This window comes from Hemitrygon akajei, chromosome 31 (assembly GCF_048418815.1).
Source record: "Hemitrygon akajei chromosome 31, sHemAka1.3, whole genome shotgun sequence".
NCBI lineage: Eukaryota > Metazoa > Chordata > Chondrichthyes > Myliobatiformes > Dasyatidae > Hemitrygon > Hemitrygon akajei.
This window is the reverse complement of record NC_133154.1, coordinates 16,591,554-16,608,392: the sequence shown is the minus strand read 5'-3', so window position 1 is coordinate 16,608,392 and position 16,839 is coordinate 16,591,554. Positions and strand designations below refer to the sequence as shown.

Here is a 16,839-nt window from a genome sequence, read left to right as displayed (position 1 = left end):
TCTTTTGCAAACTTGAGATGTGCAGCAATGTGTTTTTTTTAGAGAGCAGTGTTTGCCTCTGTGGTGTACTTTCAGGAACACCGTTCTTGTTCAGTGTTTTTCTTATAGTTGACACGTGAACAGAGATTTTAGCAAGTTCTAGAGATTTCTGCAGGTCTTTTGTTGTAACTCTTGGGTTCTTTTTCACTTCCTTCAGCATTGCACGTTGTGCTCTTTGTGTGATCTTAGCAGGACGCCCACTCCTAGGGAGAGCAGCAACAGTACTGAATTTTCTCCTTTTGCAGAGAATTTCTCTTATTGAGGACTGACGAACACTAAGATCTTTAGAAATGCTTTTGTAGCCTTCTCCAGTTTTATGCATCTCTACTATTCTTCTTCTAAAATCCTCTGAAAGTTGTTTTAATGGAGGCATGGTGCACATAAACAGATCTTTCTCGATAAGAACAGGCTCTGTCAGTAACCTGACTTTGTGTATCTTTTTTATAGAGCAGGGTACCTCTACAACCCACATCTCTAGTCTCATCTCATTGATTTGAACACCTGTCTCCAAATAGCTTTTGTAGAAGACATTACCCCAGAGATTCAAATACTTTATTGAACCAAACTGTGATTGTTTAAATGGTGTATTCCATATTGACGAGAAGAAGTAAAATTGTTTGTGTGTTCACAAACAAGAGAAAATCTGCAGATGCTGAAATCCAAGCAACACACACACCAAATGCTGAAGGAACTCAACAGGCCAGGCAGCATCTATGGAAAAGAGTAAACATTCGACATTTTGAGTCCAGACCTGGCGTGAGTCCTGACGAAGGATCTCAGCCCAAAATGTCAACTGTTTACTCTTTTCCATAGATGCTGCCTGACCTGCTGAGTTTCTCCAGCATTTTGTGTGTGTTGCTCAAGTCATTCTATTAAGTCTTGCCAAACATGCTTGTTATATAGGTACTTGCTACTGTCAGAAGAATCATTCTTTAAAATTCTATTAATTTTATTCTGAAAATTGTAAAACAGAGTTCTTGCTTGTGATATTATAACTTTGAAGAAAGCAGACTTACTCTAGCAGGATGGTGTTAATGTCTGGGGTGAAAAATTTCTTCTTTCCTTCCCCTTCAGAAACTTTGCCAACCTAAAGGATACAGATCGTGGCTTAGATACACTTACAAAGGCACAGTATTAAAGACACAGGCTGTCCAATAATAATTCCTGGCCATAAAGCATCCAATTCAGGCCTGGAATTTCTATAAGTTATTGTAGAATTTGATATAATGTCATATAACCTGAGATTCAAAATTCAAGATTGTTTAATGTAATTTCTGTACACGTGTAAAGTAGAATTAAATAATTGTTATTCCAGATCCGATGCAGAACAAACACAATAAATATAAATACATATCTTATATACTTAGATTGATTGTATGTCCATAAATTGATGCTAGGTTAGGAGTGCCTGTACAAGATTTTCACTACACATATACATATCCAGTTTTCTACCCAGAAAAGTAGTTCATCACTGAAAAGTATAAAAAACAATAAGCATCAAATACTTGATAAAGATGATTGTAAAGATTTTTTGGGATTGTCTGGATAGTCAAGGGAGCTAAGCAACAGATTAATGGTGCAGGAACCATCTCTTTCTATAGCTATGAACTAAAATTCCAGCTTACAGGTTGTTCTGAACTTTACATTGTGTTTACTGCACGAGATTGTGCCTTGCAGTCACAAGTGCTCAAATGAAGTCAAGATACTTTAAGAAAGCAGATAAAAAGATTAAGAAAAATATTAAAAGACAAGAAAGAAATACTAGGAAAACACAATTAGAGGTCAAGGATGATCTCCCAAGCATCCTGGTACATACAATTTGGTCCACTGTCCTCTCCAATCGGATCCCATCTTCTTCAGGCCTGTGTCACCTCCACCTATCACCTCCCAGCTTCCTACATCACTCTCACTGTCCCCTATCCTCACCTACCTATGACTAGCCCATCATCTGCCAACTCTCACTCTACCCCTTGTCCCCTCACCTTTTTATTATATCTCCCCTCTTTCTTCCAGACCCGATGAAGGGCCTCAACATGAAACGTTGACCATCCATTTCCTTCTACAGATACTACCTGACCTGCTGAGTTCTTCCATCTTTTTGTGTAGTGCACTAGATTTCCAGAATCTGCATTCTCTTGAGTCTACATGTAATTAACTTGTTGCCACTTGCTAATCTCGATAATGCAAAAGGACCACCTGATGAACCAAAGCGATCTTCAAGGCAGATTCATGGTGAAAAACGAACAAACTCCTCTGATGGCTTAGCATGCAAAGGCCACCAATAGAGTGTGTAGTCACCCCTAACAGATGTTCCTCACTATTGAATCTGAAGAGAAATCACCAAGGGTTTTTTTTATTTAACATACAACTGAATAATAATTTCACTAATCAGTCTATAATAGGTAAGAACAAGGAAAGGTCAACTCAGTCAGATACTATCCAAGTATCCGTTTGAAAAGGGCAGATAGGATTAAGTTCAGCTACAATAAATTTTATTGCTGAACAATTCAGGAAATAGGACTGGCACAGCTTGGGACTGTTTAAACAACATTAGCTTCTTATTTAGACATTGTGATTAGATTTTACTCACTTTCTCCCCACTCAGGTAATCTCGCCTTAATCATGCCCTTTTATTGTGCTGCATCTACTTCTGTGCAGATGCTGTCTGACAACATTACCACAGCCCAGAGCAAAAATTTCAATTTTAACGCAGTGTTACTTACAGACACTTCATTGATTGAGTTCATAGAACGCAGGGTCTTGAGATCGTGAATGCGTTTTTCAAGTTGGGCGGATAATCCTGATGGCAACTGGAGCACCTGCTTTTGGTTCTGGGTGGGCAAGTTGCAGCTCGAAGACACGGCAGTGTTACTGCTTTCCTCAGGTTCAGAGGCTGGGCTTCCGATGGGCGTTTCCGCCAGCAGCTTATCTAGGTCCAGATCCCCAAGCAACTCCATGGCATTGGCAGCTTCCTGAAATAAGTCATTCTCATTGGAATTTCCCAGAATCGAAAAGACTTGATCGGAGGCAGATAGGGTATACTCGGAAATGCTAGTTTTCTTCGCGGACTGATCGGTCAGCTGAAAGGCAGGCAGCTTCATGTTGGTCTCCTGCTTCTTCATGGCTTCCTTCTCCTTTTGGAACTTTTTGAGCATTGCAGCCAGCGAAAGTGTGTCACTATGATTTCTCCGCTTCTTTTTCTGGTGTTTGACTGCATTAAGGGCCACCACTCTGAAGAACAATCAGAAGCAACAGTGTCAAAGTTACAATAGTGCATGATGCTCCATAATCAAATAATGTTCAATTTCTACCACAGGAACATGAGACTTCGAATTCAACTAAAAAAAACCCCTGAAAATAAAAGGCTAATATCAATCACATCCCCGACAGTTTGCTTCATCATCCACTGCCATAGTCGATTGTTTTGTTATTCCTCTCTGTGCCTTGTGGTGCATCGGGCAGCAACCTTGCCGTTTCTTTGGCATCTTTGTCTTTTTTTTAAATGAAGCCGAGTTGCTAGCTCGACATTCACCCCAGCACAGATGGAAAGTGTGTAAAGACCCAGCTGGATTTGAACCCGGAACTACTTGCCTGGAAGTCCGGTGCTGATGCCACTATGCTACCAGCCAGCAACCACAGATGACAAACATCAATTTCAGTTTCTCATCTCATGCCCAGAACTGACACAATGCATTTACTGTTGGAGGGCTGTAAACTTGAATGGGAGGGTGGAAGCATAGAAGGATCTCAACTTGTGAATTTTCAATTTTCTGAGCAAAGTAAAGGTCCCAAATGGGTAAAGACTGCAACACACCATCCATCCACTTTAATACCTAACTGGTTTTTATAAATGTTTTTAAATTTGCTTCACTAATTGTTTTTTGAGTAACTCTTGCTCCAATCTATTTTTGGGTCTCAATTTCTCATGAAGTGCAGTAATAACTTTGTGGTAACTTTCGTCACCCTCCAGGAGAGCCACAATGTCATGGTTTGGAGGCTTGCGTGCCTCAATGACCCAGACAGCTACATAGGCTGGAGTCAGGGCTTTATGCTTTGCCTCATGGTAGGGTCACCCTTGTCAAAGGGTAGAGGCCGGACCAAGAGTGGTCCACCTGTCTTCCAGGTCTGGGGGTTAATCCATGGGCTAACAACCCTGACTGGTCAAACAAAACAGTTACAGAAATAGCAACCTGAAGGTATTCCTGAGTCTTCACCTGGGACTTGTGTGACTGACAGTAGTGAAAAACTGAGAGTAAGCTAATAACACGATGAAGGAAACCCTGAACAGTGCCAGAGGTGAAGGACATTCATTGCTACCCTAAACGCCAGCGGCGTAACGGACAGTAAGTAGATAAACGACTTTCATTACCAACGTATTATACTTGATGCAGTCTCAGCAATTCAACATCGCTGACTCACCCAGACTCCTTGGGAACTTTCAGCTTTCTTGGCTTCTTCTCTTTCATCCCCCCTTCATCCTTCCTTCTTTGTTTTTTCACCACCCTGTCTTCACCATCTCTTAATTTTTGTTTCTTTTAAAAAAAACACACACACAACAATTTTTCTGCTTATTATGAAGTATTTAAGAGTATAAGAGTTTGAGAGTTAGGGGGCAAAAGTTTAGGGGTAACACGAGGGGGGAACTTCTTTACTCAGAGAGCGGTAGCTGTGTGGAATGAGCTTCCAGTAGAAGTGATATCAGCAGGTTCTATATTGTTTTTTAAAGTAAAATTGGATAGGTTATATGGACAGGAAAGGAATGGAGGCTTATGGGCTGAGTGCAGGTCGGTGGGACTAGGTGAGAGTAAGCGTTTGGCATGGACTAGAAGGGTCGAGATGGCCTGTTTCCGTGCTGTAATTGTTATATGGTTATAGAACAAGCAAGCACATCCTTTTCAGGTTCTGTGCAAAACATGAAGATGGGAGGTTCATCAATATGTCATTCAAAGACTTTTACAAAAAAGAAAAGTTGTATCAACATCTCAGAGGACTTTAACTGGAAATATAACCTATGGAATAGCAAGCTTAACAACGAAGTGCAGATTAAAGATTTACACTTGGATGAGTGAAAGGAAAGTTTGAAGACAACCTTGCTACTTGGAGGCGTTAGAATTTGGGATGTTTTACAAATAAACATCTACTTGGGTTGTAATTAGACCACTTCAAAGGGAATGATTAAGTATCTGAAAGATATAAAATGATTCGGTTAAAGGAAGAAAATGGGGCTGGAACAAACAGTTGCAGCTAAAGTGTTCATACTAGATGGCAAACAATTCAAACTGCTGACTGTTTACACTTTTCCATAGACGCTGCTTGGCCTGCTGAATTCCTCCAGCAGTGTTGCTTTAGATTTCCAGCATCTGCAGATTTTCTCATGTTCGTGATCATAGCACTTGTGCCCGGCAGCTAGATCAAGTGAACATTATTGCAGGCCAGGAGCACATTATAGGCCCGTGCTCCACGTCTGCAAACCTGCCTGTAAAGGACAAGGACACTGTAAACATCAGCATGCAGTAATTAATTTGACTGCAACAGAGGGATATTGAAATGAAAGAAGGCTCACCCTCACTAATGTGCTGAGTATTTGGTGGTGGGTGGTAGGGTAGAGGTAGATGGTAGCAAGATTTAAAAAAAATTCAAAACCAAAATGAGAAGTTTCACAGAACTAAAATCAAACCATTACTTACTTTTGGTGATTTCAATCTTTTCTTCCCCACCACATCTTCATCTTCAGTGTCCGATGTCTGGCGGAATTGCAGTGTTCCCGTGTTTATGTAAAATCCTCCATATTTCGTTGTCAGCGAGGCTGGAACCAATTCATCATACTGAAAAATAAATTTGGGTCTCAGCCGGAGTTTCTGATGGCTTCAGCGCTGTGAGCTGGAATTTCCAGTCTCGGTTAAGTAGGCAAGTGTACTCTGTTGAAATGACTGCAGCTGCCCAGTCTACATTACTGTCGGCTTGGCAACACCAGTGCTTATTCTGAACCTGCTTCTTGGTACTTGACTACACAAGCTGGAGGTTACAAGTGCAGTTGAGCAACTGGCAAATTGCTCCATCACATCACAGTGCACGGGTGGTGAAGGCAGTGGCAGTTTAAATTAAAGTATTCCTTCGGCCTCAACTTGTGACTTGTTGACGTAGGAGAGGATGTGGAAATGTTTTGGAGTCCTGTGGGGGCGGGGGGGTTAAGAAGGTAACTCATTCATTGCACTTGCTCTGTAAATTTATGTATTTATGTAGATTTTTTGTTACTTCTCAATAGTATCAACTCTCCCCAATGTTGACAATGGGGGAATTTAGCAATGCAAATGCTGTTGAATATAAAGTAAGGGTGGTAAGATCACTTCCTGGTGGTTTTGGTCACTGGATAGCATGAATGTCAGTTACCACATCTCTGTAGACTTAGACCTCTACTGTATGCTGAATATCTTTGCCTAGGCATACAAGGCCCTGGGTCTTGTCTTGAATACAAGATCCACCCAGCTATTTATCCAGCTCTCCACAATAGTTGATGATATCGCCCTTGAAAATATAGACCACTTTCCCTACTTTGGCAGCATTCTCTCCTTAAAAGCAGCTATTGACCCACAGATCAATCACCATGCTATTATTGCTGAAGTTATTGTCAAAAAGGAAATATTCTCCATTCATACATCTCTTTTCACCATGGCAAATGAAGTTTTGAGCTGAATGATCCTGGTAGGATCAAGACTTAGTTTCAGCAAATTAAGTCCTGTTTGTTACCACTGGTGACTGCACACCCATCACTTCATTAATAAATGAAAGTAACCATCTGGGCAACTTCACGCTTTTTCTGTGCCAGTTTGTTTTTCACTGAACTGGAACAAACCTACAACACTATATGGCAAACATGAGGAAATGACGAAGGGTCTCGGCCCGAAACATCGACAGTGCTTCTCCCTAAAGATGCTGCCTGACCTGCTGCGTTCCACCAGCATTTTGTGTATGTTGCTACAACACTATGTGTCAAGATGCAGTCAATCTAAATCCTTTCCTATGTCCAGTTCACTCAATCCTTCCTTAATATCACATGAAGTAAACCAGGGGTTTACCCTTGGTCAATGGTAGGCGACCTTGGCATAAAAAAGATTGGGAACCCCTGAAGTAAAGAGAACAGCCTGAGCACCAGCTATTCCAATGTAACAAACTGTTAGTAGTTCAGTCAGAACCACATTTATTACAGGCGATACTCAAGTTAAAGTTCAAAGTTCGAAGTAAATTTATTATCAAAGTACATATATGTCACCATATACAACACTAGGTTTGTTTTCTTGCAGTAAGTCCAAGAACCATAATAGAATCAGTGAAAGACCGCACCCAACAGGGCGGGCAAACAACCAATGTGCAAAAGACAACAAACTACAAATACAAAAGAGAGAAAAATGACTATTAATGATAAACAAGTAAGCCTTAAATATATGAGATCAAGAGTCCTTGAAAGTGAGTCTATAGGTTGTTGTGGATGATAGTCATTGAGGCAGGTTAAAACGTTCTTCTTATGCACCGCTACGATTGAGGCCTATTTGAAGCAGGTAGGTAACTCAGACTGCCAAAATATGACGTTAAAGATATGGCTGAACTCTCCAGCCAGCTGATCAGCACCTCAGTACTCAGTACTCAGCCAGGCACCTCATTTGGGCTGGAAACATTCCGTGGGTTCACCCTCCTGAAGGATGCTCTCGTGTCGACCATAAAGACCGAAATCACAGGGTCACAGGAATCTGTGGGAATTCGTGAAGGTTCCTCCGTGTTTTGACAGTCAAAGTGAGCACAGAAGGCATTGAGCTCATCTGGAAGCCAAGGCCTGTTGTCACCCATGTTGCTTGATTTCACTTTGTAAGAGGTGATAGCATTCAAGCTCTGACACAGCTGTCGAACATCCTTTACTGATTCAAGTTCAGTCCAGAAAAATGCCCAACTTATGGACGCCCGAACAAGTACCCAAAATATTATTAAAATCTAAAGGCTAACAAAGTACAAATGCTCATTTGTATGAACAGCAAAACTCTCTCTCTGCATACTTTGTTCTTCCTTATCAGTCCGGTATGCTTTTGAAGCCTTTGGTTACAATACTGTGGGGATGAGGTTACTATATTGTAATTTTTGTGCATTTTCCAACTTGAGGGTAAAAGTGACCTTTGGAAGTCTACAAGAAAGGAGCCCGTTCATTACTCAAAGTCAGCCTGTTCAATTTGCCTACTGATCAGTCTTGTGAGGACGCACACAAATATGAACTACAGAAACAGGTACCCCGTTATTGCCATGGACTCATACTCACTGCTTCGGAGTTGTCAATAAATGGATCAGTGTCATCATAGCCGTATCCCATGTCAATTAAATCCTGCATGCGGTCTTTCCGTCGCTTGTGGTTCTTCTGACCCTGAAATTCAGGTTAGTCGATTAATTTGCTTGCCATCAATTAAGGAGTTAAAAGAGAAAACATGCAAGATTACAGTAAGTCAGTCAATATCCTTCTGCTTTTTTTGTACATCTGTCTCCCAGTGCAGGGTGGGTGGTTAAACTCTGGTCAGTGGAGTAGACGTTTAGGTATTTCCCTAGGCAGTGATTTGTCATCATCTGAGTGTCTTTCAATTTATTTCCCCTTTGTCTGGGTTTATCCAGACAAAACTGCAGAGATACTTCCTGTAGGAATGGTGAACCCATAGAATCCTTTTTGAGGGCAAGCTATATTTTGCACAGAGCTGGTGACTTCACTTGCCCCATCATTGAAATGTTCCCGCAACCTGGGACTCACTTTCAAGGACTTGTGCTCTCGATATTTAGTACTTCCATACTATTACTCTCTTTTGATATTTGCACAGTTTGTTGAGTTTTGCACACTGGTTGAACGCCCGGGTTGGTGTGGTTTTTCATTGACTCTATTATGGTTATTACTCTGTTATAAATTTATTGTGTATGCCCGCAAGAAAATGAATCTCAGGGTTGTATGTGGTGGCCTATATGTAGTTTGATAATAAATTTACTTTGAACTTTATTGGAATCAGATGCAATCACTAAGTTGAAGAGACATTTAATTGAGCACTTCAATAGACAAAGCAAGGGTTCCCATCCTTTCTTATGCCATGGACCCCTACCATTAACCACGGGGTCCATGAACCCCAGGTTGGGAACAAGAATGAGGACTTCATGCAGGTTAATGGGATTAGTGTGAACGGTCAAAAAGGTCAGCAAGCTTAAGGGCCTGTTTCTGTGCTATCATCCATATACTTGGTGGCCAAGAATTTCAAGATCAACGCTTGACACCAGTTCTATTTCAGAACATACCCGGAAGCTGTCTGTGAGGATTCATTTTTACAAGTCAGGAACAGAGTGAGAAAGGGCCAATGAAACTATCAAGGTACCGAGATAGCATTTTGTTTGGCAAGAAACACATGTTCACAAGGGTTAAGTTTTGCTGCATCCTGTCCAGGAGTTCTACACTTTTTCAAATATGGAGTTCTACAGGCTCCAAATAAAACCACTGCTCCACAAACACACAGATGATTTATTCCATGCAATATCGACAATGGCTGAGATGTCAAGCTGAGGCCTTGTTTTAAATGAAGGCAAAAGTCGACAGCTATCCATCAACAAGCAATAGATTATTTTGTCCCAGGGACCTGCTCTCTGTACATCGGCTACCATGTTTTCTGCATCACAATATAGCTGCATTTCAAAGTACTTCATGAATTGCAAAGTGCTTTGAGAATATCCTGGGGATGCTAAATATGGATGTTTATTTGCATAAAGGGAGAAGTGCCATTTCTCCTCAGTGCTAGCTGTTATACCACCTGCACAGAATCTCCACGTCACGCTCTTTTGTGTGTACACTTACATATTTCTCCTCAAGTTTCTTTGCTATTGCTTCCACTTCTTTCCTTTCTTTCTCTTCATCGTTAAAAGGATCATCAGGATTGGAAGAATTTCTCTGTTGAAACAAAAAAAAGATTTGTTATCCTGTGGCCTCGCTTGTATACCTGCACTGGCTGGCCACTGAGGAACCAAACGAAAGGACCACAGGAGTTCAGGGGTGGCACAGAGCCACAGCCAGCAGAGCCTCTGCCTCACAGCTCCAGCAAACCAGGTTCAGTCCTGACCTTTTGTGCTGTCTGGGTGGAGTTTGCACGCACCCCTTTTCTGAGTTGCTTTAGCGTGCTCCAAAAATTAAGTGCTGTATGGCAAGTTAATCGATCGGATCCGGAGTAACAATTATTACGTGCCCCTTTATACCTGTGTTCTGAAAGTGACACTAAACAGTCTTGAATCTTTACCCACTGTAAATTGCCACTAGAATCTGGCAGTAATTTAAGGAAATCTGTAAAGATTAAGACGGGTTAGGGTAGGATTAGTGCAAAAATAGATAGTTGGCTGAAAGGTCTGTTTCTGTGCTTTGTCTCTCCAAAACTATGCTGATTTATCATTTCTAAGTTGGCGAACAATTGCAACAATTAGGCCAAGTAAGCACAAGGCAGGAAAGGAGAAGAATTCAACTATTATTTCCTGAATGTTAAAAGCACCTGGTTCTCCTCAATCATCCTGTGCCAGAGCACAATTGACTCCAAAATACATAAGTGATACCAACAGCATCTCAAAGGGCCGAATGGTCTCTTCCTATTGTTCTGGTGGGAATATTTTTATTTGGCAGCAACCATGCAACATACAGCGCCATTCTTACACTGGACTAAGTGATGAGAATATCTTGAATTCCCAACAACAGAAATCTATTCTAATCAGAATAAAGCACATGTGATGCCCAAGTTAGTGCAGTGAAATAGTTACAATGAGGTAAGACTACATTTGGTTTTCACACACCTATGAATGACTCCAAGCCCATGACAGGCTGAGTGCAATGATTTCAAAGGTGGCCCTGCAAATCAGTTGCCAAGAGACTGCAAAAGCTGGAATCTGGAACAAAAAAATAAATAAACTGCCGAAAGAACTCAACGGGTCAAGCAGCATCTGTGGAGGCAAAAGGTACGTATCAACATTTCCGGTCAAAACCATGCAATAATCCTGCTGATTTCTTTCAGCAATTTATTTTTTGATCCATTTGCCAAGAGAACTGGTTCTGGACCATAAAATGGAGCCTTGCCAATGTCAGGCATGTTTCAAGATTAAACTAAGTAATTACAAAACCAGCTAATGCCCACATTACAGTAGAACTCAAGGAAAAGCAAAAAAAAACAAGATCAAAGTTTCTGGGATTCATACTTCCAACCTGTTGATACCTGTATTAGAGTTTAACTTGAGTAAACGATTTGGGACCACTACTGAATTTGGAAGCTCTAACTGAAGATAGTCGTGTTATATTTATGTCATAATTGAGAGAAAGCATCATGAAATCCACAAAAAATATCAAAATATAAGAAAGCCACTTGGTGTCTCATGTTGTGCTGCTACCCAGCCTAAACCTACCTTTTAAAGTAGGAGTTCCCAACCTTTTTTATGCCATGGACCAATAGCATTAAGCAAGAGATCTGTGGACCTTGGGTTGAGAAACCCTGTTCTAAGCAAGGTCCATAGACTTGCTGATCAGTACTCTTCAAGTACACATCCAACTACTTTTAAAATTAACAAAGTTATGGTCCATTAATACCAACTCCCAATATCAATTAGCAAAATATTATGAAACGTAAAATCTGAAGTAAAACATAAAATGCTACAGAAAGTCAACATATCATGTAATGTCCATCAAGAGATGCTGTCTGATCTCAAACAAGAGAAAATCTACAGATGCTGGAAATCCAAGACAATACACGCAAAACACTGAAGGAACTCATCAGGTCAGCATGTATGGAAAGGAATAAACAGTCGACATTTCGGGTCAAGACCCTTCATCAGGAGGGTCTCCTTTGATTAGGTCCCGATGAAGTGCCTCAACTCAAAACATTGACTGTTTACCCTTTCCATAGATGCTGCCTGACCTGCTGAGTTTCTCCAGCATTTTGTGTGTGTATTGCTGTCTGATCTGCTGAGTATTTCCAGTACTTTGTGTTGCATTAATGATTAATATAACCTCCGTAAAGATGCAATGAAACAGTACTGAACTAGTTAGAAGACCAGTCAGTATTCAACTCGTGAATGCAATAATTGGCAAGAAAATATAAAAAGGAAATTGAGAAAGTTAACTTTTATTCATAGAGCAACTGCCAGAACAGCAGGAAGACCCAATAAAAAGAAAAACACAAAGATGACTTTACATCAGTGTCCACAGTCGAGAAGTCTTTGATCAAAGTGTTTGTGTGTGTCACTGAAAATACTGGCAAAACACAGCAGGTCAGGCAGCATTGTAGAAAGAGAAACAGGGAACCTTTCAAGTCAGGGACTCTCCATCACAATAGCTTTTCCAATCATTTTCTGTTTCTACTTCAGACCTTCAGCATCAGCTAAATTTAAAAAAAAATAATTAAGTTCTGAAGCTGCAAAACTCTTCATAGTTTAAGAAGCAAAAAAAAAATCAATAGTTGATATCCAGGTCCACAAAAAGATAGTTGGCAAAAATCTACATGAACCAACCACATCAGAGTTGGCATCCATCACAAGAACCAGTAATCAAACTGCAAAATAGAGAAAAAACGTGTAATATTTGGCTAAGAGTGAGAGGAAAAATAAACTGACATTTAAGACGTACAGTAGACAGATTGTATATCAGATGCTTCTGAGTGCATCAGGTACTTATTAACAAGGGGGAAAATTTCACAAGAATCAAAATGCCACAGCGCAAGAGTACCACAATATCAAAACTTTTAACCCTTAGTAAAATAACAATATCTGCAGAGATACAGGAATGTTTTCCTCTCCGGATGACGAAAAAAATTAAATCCGATGTATTCCTGCATGTGTTTAATTAAGGAGAATGATTCCAACTATCTGTTCAAGCTCTACTAACTAGCCCTTTGCCATCTACTGAGATCGAGCTGATCTCTACCACGACTTCACTTATCCAAATCACAGCATTGAAGTTTGGGCTGACACATCAGTATAGTGCTAAGTGCTTTGCTTTCTTGGATGAAACATTAAACTAAAAGCACTTCACTCTCTCAGACAGACATAAAAAAATCCTTTGCATTAGTTTGAGAATATCCCTTGAATCCTTGCCAATATTTATTCCTGAAATAGCTCTTCTAAACAGGCCATTCTAACCCTGCTGATGGTGGGAAATTACAATGGATAAACTGACTGCCGCAGCTCAAATCCTACAACAGGGTAACTTCTACCCTGGTTCGCAAGTGCTCGAGGATGCCCTGAAAAGGATGTGAAAGGCATTATTCAAGTGCAATGCTTTGATGGGCAGTTATCAGGACCCAGGTCCTGGCAAAACCACGTCGATAATTCAGATTTCTCAATCAATGGTCCATGAAGACCCCCAATGTTATTTCAGAAGGATCATTACTTCAGCTGTCAACCAAGACAAGAGGCAATGAGTCGGTTCAACACAATAACAAAGGCAGCGGCAGTGGGATTCTCTGGCACCTTCTCAGCAAGGGAAGGCATTACTCAAAACAGCAACAAATAAACAATTTCTAGCTATCACTTATTGACCTGCATCTAATGCAGGTCCCAAGTTTCAAGCTTTGATTACAGTGATTAGCAGAACAGGTCAACGCTCAATAAAATATTCAAATGCATAGTAGACAGCAAGTCTTTAGAGAAGATGAGGAGACAGTCAGGGTAGAGGGAGGTATGAGTCAGTGATAAGACTTGGGCGATGTGGATGAATCGGTCGAGTAGTTGAGAGTCCTCCTTCTCCCATGAGATGGAAGAGGCCCCATGCTGATGGTGGCCTTGAAGAGCTTTACTGGGGCGGTGGACAGTACAGAAGTCCTTGCTGGCAAAAGGGATCAAAGGTGGAAGTGGCTGATTCTCTTGACCAGCAGAGGATCTGAGGAAATGAGAAAAGGACACAAAGAACGTAGGCAACAGTCAAGAGATGGTGATAGGTCAGAGAGGTGGTGATGGAGTAGGCTTAAAGGAAGAGGAGGAGAGGGAATTGGGGCAAACTGGATGCAGCAAGGGAGAAAGCAACACACCGCCGTCGATGGTGGGTCAAGTCAGTAAAAGAATCAGACTGAATGACGGGGTTAACAGAGGTGATGTAACTCGGCAGTTTTAGTGGGGGAGGAAGGGTTTACGTCAATGCAAGCATTGACCGTATGGTGTTGGTCAACAGACAATAGGTACAGGAGTAGGCCATTCGGCCCTTCTAGCCAGCACCGCCATTCACTGTGATCATACACAATCAGTACCCCGTTCCTGCCCTCTCCCCATATCCCTTGACCCCGCTATCTATAAGAGCTCTATCTAACTCTATCTGGGTCACAACCCAGTACATTCCATCAGTCAATGGAGTTCACAATGAGGATAGTGAGGAGATGAGGTGATTAATGGTGGGGGAGTTACCCATTATGACCTTTTGGTCAATGGGAAACACAACTTGGCAGGGGGAATAGAGTAGATCAATAGGTACTACAACTCAAAAAAGGTTAGTGAATGATGGTAGAATCAAAGGGGGCCACAGTGCAAGGGAGTGAATGGGTGACTACTTTCCCAGTGGAGTCCAAAGGGGGAAGTGATGACGGAACCAATGGGTGGCCCGACCCCGAAGTGAATGACGGCAGGATCAATGGGATGCCCACCAGAGCAGGATCGCGGAGGTAGGATAGGGAGGGAGATCTCGGTGGGGTCTGCCGGGCCAGGTTGGGGTGACAGTGGAGGCCTCAGCGATGAATCAATGACAGCGGGTCCAGCAGGGCAGCAGCTGTGCCCGCAGACCAGGGGAAAGCCCAGCGCCGCTCGGACCGGACCTCCGGACACCAGGTAACGGGGTGCCGACGGGCTGCAGTTCTGCGGATCCTACCTTGGCCTCCCGCAGCAGCTCGTTGTAGTTGTACTCCGTGTGGCTGCGATCGCTCGGCTCGCTCAGCTTCAGGCCGAAGCGCACGTTGCCCTGGTCGCCCCGCTCCTCTCGCCGCTTCTTCTTGGGGGCAGCGGGAGGCGCGGGCACGGCTTCGGGCGCGCTCACGGTGTTGAAGGCCACCCTCCGGGGTTCTGACATGTCTGCGTGGGGCGAGCGAGGCGGGCGGGCCTGCCGCGCCGCGCCGGGGCCGGGGCCGAGGCCAGGGCCGGCGCCAGGCCGCTGAGTGGCTGCGGGCGCGATCAAACCCCCCCTCCCCTCACCGAGCCCACACCAGCGCCGCCATCATGCGCGTCCCGACGTCACGGAAAGGCGTACGCTGTGCACGTTACGTCATGGCCATACGCGCTTGCGTCAACTTAAACTAACCGTGCGTCACTGCAACTCTAGTGATGTCATATCTGTTGCTAAAGGTCCACTGGAAACACTCTCTTCGACAGGAGTTTATTGTCATATACAGAAGTATGCACAGATACATTGTATGAAAAAAAAAACTTACAGGCACATAGTATCAGAGACATCATTTGCAAGAAAAACTTAAACATAAATTATTCAAAAAATACACAATTTGTACAGAAGAAAACAAAGTCCATTATAGTGCAAAGAGGTCAAAGATTACATTGATGTATTTTAGCATTGCTTTTCTCCACAGGTGTATAGAATGTGTTTTGCCCATATTAAAAACTCCTGCTCCTATTTTCACAGTTCAGAGCCTCCTTTTCGAAAGAGTTAACACCCAGTCTTGCAAATATAAGCTCCAGGCCCTCATCTAAATCTTTATGCATCTTTTGCAGTGCTTCCTCAACCTTTTTCTTAATATGTCAATTAGAATGTTACACAATACTCCGAGCAGAACCAAACCAAAATTCAATATTGTTTCATCATTATCTCTCTATTTTCAACCTGACCCAACAGAGTGGTTTGCTTGCATGTCATTGATAACCTGTAGGTTACTCCTTGCGGTTTAAATGTAAAACCAGAAAATACTGGAAATGTCCAGAAAGCCAAGTTGGAGCTGAAGAAAGAGAAACCAAAATCAATGTTTCAGGTTCCAGTTCCTTCATTCACGATTTGGACAATAATAAAAAGAAACTGCAAATGAGGAAAGTTCTAACCCAGACCTAAAGCATAAACTCTCTTTCTTTCTCCACAGATACCACCTGTGCTTCCAGATTCTCCATTTCCATTATTTTATGGTGGTCCTCCCAGATCTTCATATTCCTGATCTCCATTTGGATATTCCTCTGTCAGGGAGTCATACAGCACAGAAACAGGCCCCTTATCCCTCCAAATCCATCCTGACTTTTTTGCCCACATTAAGACCATATCCTCCTACGCCTTGTCTACTTAGCTGACCGTCTAACTGCTTCATAAACATTGCTGTAGTTGGCCAAATCAGAGATGGTGACAAATTGGCAGATGGGAGAAAGGCAGAAATGGTGACAAAACAACAACCTCTCACTCAATGTTGGAAAAACCAGAGGTGAAGGAAGAAGTTGAAGGTCCATGAGCCAGATCTCATTATGTGATTGGAGGCGACAAGGATCGGTAAATTTATCATATTGGAGGATCTGTCCTGGGTCATAAGTGCTATCACAAAGAAGAAACGATAGTGTTTCTACTTTTTTTGAAGTTTGCAAAGATCCAGCATGTCACCAAAAACTTGGACTAAATCCTATAGATGGACAGTGGAGAGTATCTTTGCAGATTTCATCAAGGCTTGGTATGGAAACACCAATGCCCAGGAACAGAAAAGTCTACAGAAAGTGATGGATAGAGCCCTGTCTATCACAGGCAAAGCTCTCCCCAACAGAGAGGACATTTAGGAGTGCTGCCAGAAGAAATCAGCATCCATTATCAAG

At 42.2% G+C, this 16,839-nt stretch overlaps 1 protein-coding gene across 3 annotated transcripts in view; it reads right to left on the bottom strand.

Annotated features, from left to right (window-relative positions):
* LOC140719318 (ubinuclein-2-like) overlaps positions 1 to 15,277 on the bottom strand; it is a 63,897-nt gene extending 48,620 nt beyond the window's left edge. For 2 of the 3 annotated variants that reach the window (XM_073033867.1, XM_073033868.1), the window contains exons 1-7: positions 14,921 to 15,277; positions 9,899 to 9,991; positions 8,342 to 8,443; positions 5,727 to 5,864; positions 4,459 to 4,571; positions 2,763 to 3,270; positions 1,056 to 1,126 (exon numbers count right to left, since the gene is read on the bottom strand). In XM_073033867.1, coding sequence (XP_072889968.1) covers positions 1,056 to 1,126; positions 2,763 to 3,270; positions 4,459 to 4,571; positions 5,727 to 5,864; positions 8,342 to 8,443; positions 9,899 to 9,991; positions 14,921 to 15,118 — 1,223 coding nt within the window. In that variant the 5' untranslated portion in view covers positions 15,119 to 15,277. Of the gene's footprint in view, positions 1 to 1,055; positions 1,127 to 2,762; positions 3,271 to 4,458; positions 4,572 to 5,726; positions 5,865 to 8,341; positions 8,444 to 9,898; positions 9,992 to 10,875; positions 10,976 to 14,920 lie in introns of those variants that run through there. The other variant, XM_073033869.1, reaches the window with a different exon arrangement.
* Positions 15,278 to 16,839: the final 1,562 nt, after the last annotated feature.